General features: G+C 38.9%; 1 protein-coding gene across 1 annotated transcript; it reads left to right on the top strand.

Moving 5' to 3' along the window:
- Window positions 1–14: 14 nt before the first annotated feature.
- On the top strand, window positions 15–7,315 carry vps37c (VPS37C subunit of ESCRT-I). Its single transcript, XM_024259977.2, has 5 exons — window positions 15–938; window positions 1,269–1,377; window positions 2,331–2,502; window positions 4,073–4,155; window positions 5,848–7,315. The coding sequence occupies exons 2-5, from the start codon at window positions 1,285–1,287 to the stop codon at window positions 6,547–6,549; spliced, it is 1,050 nt and encodes a 349-aa protein (XP_024115745.1). The 5' UTR covers window positions 15–938; window positions 1,269–1,284; the 3' UTR covers window positions 6,550–7,315.
- Window positions 7,316–10,216: the final 2,901 nt, after the last annotated feature.

Below are 10,216 nucleotides of genomic sequence, written 5' to 3'. Positions count from 1 at the left end.
ATATATGTTGTGTGTGTGTATGTATATATGTGAAACCTTGTTGATGACTGAGGTGATCATTTACTATGTTTTTGGAGAAGCAAGAATGAAGATATATTTGTGCCATCACATTGCAAGTCACAGTTTAGAGATTGACATTTTTCTAAATTGCGAACAAAATGTTCGGTCTTTAAGCTATAGCTTCCTTAGTAAATGAAAATATATATATATATTAAAAAAAAAGAAACAACAACAACGTGGCCAAATTTGACCCCCACATATTTTCCATGGTTTAAAAAATACAGCAAATCTCTCAAAAATTCAAAGATTTTGAAAGCTTTTAAAACTTGGGATTTATTTTGATTTTTTTTTTTTATCTAACTAGCTAGTTTTCTGTCATCAAAATTGTGTTTTTATTTTATTTTATTTTATTTTATTTTATTTTATTTTATTTTATTTTATTTTATTTTATTTTATTTTATTTTATTTTATTTTATCTGTTGCCCCTTCTTTATTCTCGTGTTCTTCTGCATGGCTATGAAGTTTTGTCAATAAAGTTTTGGGGAAAAAAACGTCGTGACGTTCTTCCAAGTGAACACTACCCCCGGCAGTGGATGCTTCCAAAATGGCGGCGGTTCCTGTCGGAGTACATTGAAACTTTCAAACATTTCTGTCGTTTTCTCGACCGTCCGTTGTATGTTGAGTGCACAAAACCTGTTTTAAAACACGGGTGAACAGGAATCGAAGACGAGGACTTCGGAAAGACTCAACTGGACCAGCTTTCTGGACCTTGGGATTCGTTTTAATTGGCAGCTCGTTAGGATTTTTGACAGCCGTCTGTCGGAGCCGGACTGCCACCTTTTTAGGTGGGACATTGGTCAGGTAGTTGAGGGCCAACTCCGGTGGTGATCGGATACAGAAGAGGTTCGGGTCAATTCCACACAAATTCGTCCATACCGGTACGTTTCAGCGCAAGTGAACGGACATACTATCTGGTGTCAGCAACACCCAGTACCGCCCAGAAAAGATGTTGATGTGTCAAGAACTGTTTGGCTTTTGACTTCATCAATACATTTAAGTGTGTTTGCGATCTGTCCAGTATTCTGAATAATTTACGGTGTTTTTCACATTAGCTATGGCCGACTGCACCCATCCGAACGTGCACAGAGGACAGTGTTTTCTTTGTGTCAGCTGAGAGTTGTGTTGTTCGTGTAGAGACAAAACCGGGCCTTCAGACTCTACTTCTGTTGCTGTTTAGTCTTATTTCCTGTTTCTTCCATGACGTACAGCTATCCTGTGAATCACATGGAGAAGCTCCAAGACCTGAGCCAGTCAGAGCTGGAGGAGCTGTTGGACAACCCAGAGAGGGTGGAGTCAATGGCCTTGGAGTCTGACGAGGTACTGGTCTACTTTCCGTTTTGATTTCAGCTTAAAAACTTGAACTGCTTTTTGTGTTTACTTGTATATACACTTTTTTATGGTCTAATATGAGCGTAACAGAATTGATACTGCAGGATTAAACTTCCAAACCCTCAAGGTTACTTTTACTTTGCCCTTTTAGATGCTCTTTTTACCCTCATGGCCTCTCATCACTACATCCTTGGACCTCCTCTTCCATTTTAGCTCCAACATTTGCCTCCTTTAACTATCACTGTCCCTCGTCTGAATATAGCTGTCCTGCATTTATTTTCAAAAAAAACTTCGAGACGTGGCACAACAGCCAAAAAATACGAAAAAAAAAAACTATTTGTAGCTTTATTACCGATATGCCTTCAGTTGCATTTCAAAAAGGTGGATGTTTGACACTCTTTAACACCGGGGAAATTTCCAGCAACAGCAAAATAACACACGTTCTTCCAACAACACAACCAATGCAATTCCAGTGGATTCTGAAGCTGAGAAAAGCGCAAATAATTCAAAGTCCAACATGTTCAATGGATGCGTTTTGTAAGTAGAGCCCAAATAGTGTCTTAAAAACTGTGTGTAGTGATGGACGAACATGAGTTATGAACACATTTCCATAGGCATTGGAAATAATCGCTTAAATTCAAGTTTCCGATGGCGGTGTGATCCCAAATTCAGAGCTAGCCTTCAGTTCACAGAAGCTCCAGTGTTTATGTACTTTGATTTGCTGTAACTTTTCAAATGTTAACACAATCAATGTAATCCCAGTAGATTGTACAATCTGCTAAAATTACGTTGATCGTGTTAGCGGTTCAAAACTTACAGTATGTCAATTATTTTGTGTGTAAGAGTTGACAAATGTCATAACATTCTGCTTGTTCAAGAACCAATTTTAAATAAAAGCCATTTTCTCCTTTCGGTTTTGGTTCCAAACGTTTATTCTTCAGATCCAGAACATTCAGCTGGAGAGGGAGATGGCGCTGGCATCCAATCGCAGCCTGGCTGAACAAAATCTGGATTTTAGACCTCGTTTGGAGTCACAGAAGGAGCTGCTAGTGGCCAGATACTCCAAACTGGAGGCCTTCAGAGAAGCCTACAGACAACACTGCTCCCAGAGAGGTGGGTAGATCGCCCAACTACTGCTACCACTGTGACTGAATGGTAGCTGTTGTACAAACTGGGACAACTATATTTTTATTTAGCTCTGGGTAAAAGAAGGCAGCTTTAAAAAAAAGTATTTTTTAAGCATGTTTTTGCACGTCTGATTCAAAAGCACTACAGTCTCCATCAGGGCTGCCACGATTAGTGACTTATCGACTATTTAAATAGTCAACGACTAATTTAATAGTCGATTAGTTGTTACTTTATATTATATGGAGTCAAGGGTTTAGTAAATTTGAACGTTATAATGGCATTATGCTAGCTAGTATTTTGTCATGTATTAGGGATTTTTAGGCCATTTTGGTGTTTAGCTAATATTTCAGCTGCATGCTAGCTGTTTTGGATAATGTAGGCTTTTTTTTCGTTTTTTTAGGGTAATTTGGCATTGAACTATTATTTTTGCTACCTATCAACTTCAGCATTTTTAGCTATCAGCACTAGCATCTTCAGTGGCCAAATTCAGCTTACAGCATTCCCACTAGCGTTATGACAGATAATGCTATATATCTAGTTTTTAGTTAGTTTAAAGCTAATGATGGTTAAGATTTTGTTCATAACCCGATTAGTCGGCTAATTGGAAAAAAATAATTGGTGACTAGTCGACTTTTAAAAGAATCGTTTCTGTCGTTCGTCAGTGTGTGAATGTCTGTGTGAATGGGACTGTGACTGTAAAGAGCTTTGGCCCATTAAGGATGGTAGAGAAACGCTATACAAGTATATATTATCTTCCATGTACATCTCTACTGTACAACAAAAATTCAATTTAGCTATTGGACTAACAGTACACAAGTTGGGATGAACTGGACAAAAGAAAGTTAAAATCTGAGAATCTGAGCTAAGATGGCAAAGTTAAAGCCTTAATTAAGCAAAAAAGATGCATATTCTGCACTTGAAAAAATAATAAATGGTAAATATTTATGTGGGGCTTTTCTGCATTTATGAACCCTTTCATACTAGAGCTGTCACAACAGAAAAATACCACACACCCTGTGAACTACCATAACTCTTCCACCATTTACTCAGTTAATGCAACTCAAAATGATTCTGAAGCTGAGAGAAGCAGCTTTGTGCTTAAATCCAACAATTTAAAGTGTAAAGCTACTTTACAGTAGAAAAGTGTTGGGTACCAGCCCAAAGCTGCTTTTCTCAGCCTCAGAATCCTTTTGATTTATGCGTATTGGATAAACAGTCAATGAGTTATGTTAGTTCAAAGACCCTCAACACCAGAGTTAAATCTCCGGGTTAAGGCCTAAAGCGCTTTTGCAGACACAGACCCATTCACTCATGCACACTCTGAAGCCAAGCTATACCCACCAGGAGCAATGCGGGGTTCAGTGTCTTGGCTTCTCATCTACCCATTCACTCAGACAGACAGATGTCTATCACCAAAGACACCAACTCTTCAGTTGGGAGGGAGTCCTCCATGGTAAACGTGTTGTCTTATGTCAGTGACCAGAAGGTTGATGAAACATATGCACTGCTGATGTGAATCTATTTTTATTGTATTCTACCTTGTCATGTTTGATAGATGGTATGGTGGGGAAGGTGTCTCCTGAAGCTATGCTGTCCAGACTACAGACAGGGAGCAGTAGAACAGAAATGGAGTCAGAGGTGAGTCTTACTCAACACACTTAAGCCAAAATCCCCTGACATAAGTGCTGAGATGCTGTCAAACTTTTCTGAGAACCAACCTAACTTGATAGGACACATCACTGACTGTATATGAGAAGTGGACTGATTGACCCCTTCATCGCATTCCAAACAGGATCTAAACTGGTTTCAATAAGCTAAAATCCCATACACTCCAATTGAGAAATAAACAGTTATTACTCAGTCAGAATAACAATTTTAAATATATTCTTGCTAATCCTATTTTTTTAATGATTTATTTTTCTTCAGTGCAAGTTATTCAAGTTATAAACTGACCAATCAGATGCCTGAATAAAAGTATTCAGTCTCATGTTCAAAACATTCAGCAGATTCACCCAAACTCCCTTTTAAGTGGGAGGGGTGTGGCCTTCCAACAAGCTCACTACTGATCGGTAAGACTTGTTGCCATAGAAATGAGGATTCAGACCGACTTGGACCAATCACTGCTTGCTGACGATATCTGGCTCCGGCATGGTGACGTCCGTATCGCAAAAAAATAGCAACTGAATCGACTTAATTTCATTGGACCTGGAAGCAAGCCATTTTCTATGAATGACGTCACACTCACTCAGTCCAGTTCTCTTATACAGTCCCCATAGGGATGGGTCAATATAATTTTTTCAAAATGGAAAATAAAATATTGGTGGAAATTTTGATATTGAACTAATAATCTCAAATGATGCAAATATCGATACTGGCATCGATATATTGCTGTATAACTCCTTGCCTGCTCCTTTAAAGCAACAGCTCCCTAACTTCCCAAATTCTTGTACTGACGCTGCAAAAAAATGGATCTTAGAAATGTAAAAAAAACAACCTTGTTTAAAAAGTATTGTCTTGTAAGAACAATCAAGAGAGTTTTCAATATCAAAATAATCTTAGTTTTAATTTACAATTTATTTTTTCTAAAATAAGAATTCTTAGACTGTTTTTCTTACCCAATTGGCTTATTTGTTTGCTTATTTAAGGAAAATCCTCTAATAGGGTAAGAATTTTTGACTTATTTTTACGGGTTCTGATTTATAACGTGTTCACATAATTGTATATCTTGATTTATTTATGTTTTTTTTTACTAACATTCCTGTTTATATTGACGACATATGGAACTGTAAAAATAACTGCAACAAGACTGATTCAAAGAAACCATATTATTTATATACATATATATATATATGTAGCCTCCACTGATGTGAGACTTTGAGAAATTTGCTGATTCATCTTTCAGACACTTTCTAAATGTGCTTTTTTTCTCAAATTTTATTTAAATTTTCAGAAGTACACAAAACGTCTTACAAAATTCAGGTGGTAAAACAGAATTAGCATTTGTGAACAACTTCATTGAAAATTAGCATAAAAAAGCAAGAAAGTGCAAACAAAAGTAAAGTAAGAAGAAATAAAGTAAAAAAAAAAACAGTCATGGAAATGGGGAGAATGTACATATTAAGGTCTAATTTTTATCAATTATCTTGTAAGAATTGTGAGAATGGTTGCTAATTTTTACAAAACACTCCTGAATTATTTTTCCCATTGAATCTTATTTTCTCAACTTTAGCCACAAACACAATTTTGTTTGCTTAATGCAAAAACTAGACGACGTCTAAGCTCTGAATGTTTGTAATTTTTCTGATTTTGTTGATGCTGTGTTGTCTGTAGGCTCTGGCGGATGAGTTTCTGGAGGGTTCCCTGTCCTTAGACTCCTTCCTCGACCGCTTTCTCTCGCTGCGCTCGCTCGCTCACCAACGGCGCGTTCGAATAGAAAAACTCCAGGAAATTCTTCGACAGAAGAACCAAGCTAATTCCTTTGAGATGAAACCACCCGTAGACATCAGTCAAAGCAGCACCACCACACCATGGAATCAGCAATCGACCGTAACGACAACAGCCCATCATCAACAGGAGCCCAACTCTCCACCACAGCCTCATCCGGCCGCCTCTTCTGGCTCTGATGGCCTGCCCTACAGCCCGTACCCCGTCCCTCCAACAAACCCCCCGCCTGTAGTGCCAGCAGCCGGTCCAATCCCAAACAACTCTACCTCTGGGTTTGCTCCATATGCAGGAGCAGGATCCCCCTTTACCCCTACGGGGAGTTATCCGGCTCCTCGGGCTGCGTTTGGGCCTCCCACTGCAGTCACTTGTCCTTATCCAGCACAGCCATCCTTCCCAACCCCCCATCCTGGGTCGGCGTTTGGCCAGTACACTCCCAACAACCCCCACAGTGCCCCTTCTACATATCCAGGATCATACATCTACGGGGGCTACTGCTACCCCTCTGGGCCCCCTTATCCCAGCTCTCAGTCTTCACCTGGGAAGCCCGTACACAGACCAGGATACAGAGTCCCTCAGCCATACTCCTGAAGGCACGGCCACCGCTGTCCTCCTCCTTTATACTCTCTGCTTAACCTTGTTGCACTATTTCTGTCTCTTATTTTCACTCCCGTCTTTTCCCCCTCCAGATGAATCAACTTGACTGCCCCAAACTAGTCTCAGGTTGTCGCGTTGTGCTGAAGTGTTACACACTTGTATTGACTCTCCATAGTTTGTGCTGCTGTGTTTCAATCACAAAGTCAACACGAACACAAAAATGCACTCTACCCTCTGATAAGTACAGTCTGTAACCAGCTGAATCAGCTGTTCAGAATCCCTGAACATCTTTTCTTGTTAGTTTTGTTTCTTCATTTTCACCATGGGAGGTGTTTGCACAACCCCTAGTGGACAGAAGCTGTAACTTTAAAAGCGAGCTACACTTAAGTTTTGTTAACCAAAGATACTTCATTTGTTAACAGTCTGTTTCAATGTTGATGAAATGCTGACAAGGTGAGCTATCTGCAGCTTCTCCTCAAACGCTACACTTCATTTTTATCACGCATACTGTCAAGAAGCTCATGAGGGAAACAGCAAAGACATTTCAGTCGTCCTCTTTTTAGTGGAGCGGATGCTCATCAGCAGGGCCAAACTACAAACGTGTGTTCGTCCCACCCTGAAGGAATCCTGAACGGGGCTCATGAATACCAACATTAGTTGAACTTTTTTTAATATGGTGTTCAATAATTGAAAACGTCAAAAACTACATTTAGTGTGAGACTGAGACTGTCATCTGAATAAAGTTCTACCAGACATTGATGTTTCATTTGATGATTGCTTGTGTCTCTTTGGGTCACACTCACATAAGGGTTGCTTGGTCCCTATTTTTTTGGATAGACTGCTTTGTTTAGTACAGAAGAGCAACTAGAAATTATGATTTTAGCCTTTGAATTTGTGCTTGAGGCTTACCAGAAGAGATCATTTCAATAAAGGAAGATCAGAAGGTGAGTAATTAAAGACATTTTTAATTGGAATTTATAAATGAAACCCCTGCAGACTACGTGCTAGCATGTCATAACTTCTATCAGACATAAAACTTCTTGAAAATGTATGTAATTGCTATTGAAAGTCAGGGTAAGCACGTGAATGATGAATACTTAGAGTTTTAAGTTGTAGTACTTTTTAAACTGATCGATCTCTGTGTAGAGATACATATAGTTTTGATTACCTATTTACATTCAACGACCTGATCATCTTAAGTCTAGAGATTTGAACAAGTCTGACATGTCCCTGAAAATACTACTCGACTTGTTTTTACCAGACGTATTTTCTACCTATAAGTGACTTTGTAAAGATTATTTAGACTTCATTGTAACAATATTTAGTTCGCAGTCTTCCTGTCACGTAACACATTATTAATTATTATCCTAATAGTATGCCTTAGTCACATGCACCTGTACAGGTGCTGTGGGTTTTCTGGTTCTCGTGGCCCATAGAAGGTCGTATGGAGGAAAGTCTGCATCTCAAGGGTGTGACTTGCAAATCCCTTGAGGCTTGTGTGGCCACCTTTGTCATGCATGTGGATAAGTTTATTGTGAAGTGTTTGAAAGATAATCTAGGTTATACACACGTACAGATGGTACTATAAGGTGTCCTTATTCTGTACTCTAGTTTTTAGTAAAGTGTGCCCATTGGCTCCTTACTGTCCGCATGCAAATGCTGCACCCACCTGTAAAGCCTCATTTTCCATGAGACCGGTCCACTCTTGGCTGGTTTAGAATGGTCCGGGGAATTCAAGTTAGCGTTTCCATTGAGTGTTGGGCCATCAAGGTGCATGTGGGGGGTACACCAATGTGCGTCATAACGGCGCAACTGCAGCAGTTCTTCGTATTTGTGGAATCAGCGTGTCTCCAGTCCGGCGAATAAGGGGGGACTAGTGAATGCAATGAATTAAATATTCTTTGCAAGAAGATTGCGGGAGGCGAAGAAGAGCCGAAAAGAGGACAAAACTTTTGGCTTTGGTCCCGAGTCAGAGACTTGCTGTCTCAACACCTTAACGCTAATCAATGGATTTAATCGTGTGACAACAGTAGCTCCGCCCTAACTGGTCTGTTCCATTTTTCTATGAACTTACAACCAACGGGACCAAAAAATGGTATGCATTTTCCTGGCCTAATGGGTCCATTTTAAAATGGAAACGCTCAAAACAATGTACCAGTCCAGTCCAGTCTGGCCCGCTCAGAAGAAACAAGATCTAAGATGACCGCGCAAAACACACTCTGATTGTCTCCTTTTTAGACATCAAGGAATGGACACTTATTATTTAAACAACACTGCTGGGGCTGAGGGGCACTGCTGAGGTGCTTTATAGAACAAAACTTCAGAATACAGAGCAGTATCAAACCGGTTGTTAATAAAAAATGAATCAGTAACAGAATATTTCTTATTACAAAATCCAAAGGAGTAAAAAGACATTTGGGAGTCACCAATTCTACAAACTGCCCCTTTTAAAAAGATGAGTTCTGTAATGATCATCACAGGTATATTTCAACTTAAAGATGGATTGTATTAAACCTAATCCAGGAAAACTCGTTATATTTATATATATATACATATACAGTAAGTGAATTTCATTGTATACTGATGCAGAAATAGACAGTTGGTCAATAAGAGCAGCTCATCTTGGGAATATTAGTTTAAAAAGTAATTATTGATAATCACTGCTGTTTATTTCAAGGGAAAAAAGGAAACTGAATTATTCTATGCTGTAGTAGAATTAACTAATTACCAGTAAATGAGGATTTGCTGTAAAAAAAATAAAATTGAGATTTTCTCATCAGTTTTCAAAAGTCGACTGAAATGAGAGAAATACACACAAACTTGTTTATAACAGTCAATATTTGTTGCATAGAATTTTGTTCTTAATTGAAGTAAGTATTTTTTTTTAAATTGAGTTTCGATCTGTGGTTAAATAAATCAACATTTAAGGAAAGGGTTCTTGCATATACCTGTACTTGTTTTAGAAATATTGACCAAATCTTTGCTCTTGGACATGTACTCTGTAAAATGAAGTTAGTTTTCATGTCTCCACCTGGAAAATGTCAACATTTTATCAGGTTGCTCCAGATTCCACTTTCAGCAAACCTGTGGGTTTGTGTGCACGTGTGAAACACATGTAGGTTTGTGTGTGTGAGACAAGGCTGTCTCTGATTGGCTACCATGAAACACACACTGGGCTTAGCCAATTATAACTGCTTATTCTGTTATTCCAGTTTATTCTCCTAACAGAAAGTGACCTTATGGTGCAACCATTGACTGTATAAAAGAAGTGGACTGAGTGACCCCTCCCCCTTGTGGTCCAAACAGGAAGTACCCGGTGGCTCCAAGAAGTCAAAACCTCATTGACTTCAATTGAGAAATAAACATCTATCACTCTGTCATTCAATTTGTTAGTATAACTATTCTTGTTCTGATGCATTTGGAACACGTTCTTTCTAATCCTAATTTTTTCATGATATATTTTTCTTTGTTGCAAGTTATTCACGTTATTCCTGCCTCAATAAAAGTATGTGTTCTCACGCTGAACGTTCAAAACGTTTGACAGAGTAACTTGAACCTGCTTTCATGTGGAAGGAGAGTGACCTTCCAACAACCTCAGTCCTGATTGGCAAGAGTGATTTCCATAGAAACCATGACTCAGACCAATACAAACCAATCACTA

Source organism: Oryzias melastigma, linkage group LG1 (genome assembly GCF_002922805.2).
Source record: "Oryzias melastigma strain HK-1 linkage group LG1, ASM292280v2, whole genome shotgun sequence".
Taxonomy (NCBI): domain Eukaryota; kingdom Metazoa; phylum Chordata; class Actinopteri; order Beloniformes; family Adrianichthyidae; genus Oryzias; species Oryzias melastigma.
The sequence above is the reverse complement of the archived record's forward strand: the minus strand, read 5'-3'. Positions and strand labels throughout refer to the sequence as shown.

Bases quoted from the DNA above. Each gene is read 5' to 3' on its own strand.
- vps37c (XM_024259977.2), top strand. From the start codon at position 1,285: ATGGAGAAGCTCCAAGACCTGAGCCAGTCAGAGCTGGAGGAGCTGTTG. The intron at 2,503-4,072 runs GTGGGTAGATCG...CATGTTTGATAG, and splicing joins ACAACACTGCTCCCAGAGAG to ATGGTATGGTGGGGAAGGTG. The intron at 4,156-5,847 runs GTGAGTCTTACT...TGTTGTCTGTAG, and splicing joins GAACAGAAATGGAGTCAGAG to GCTCTGGCGGATGAGTTTCT.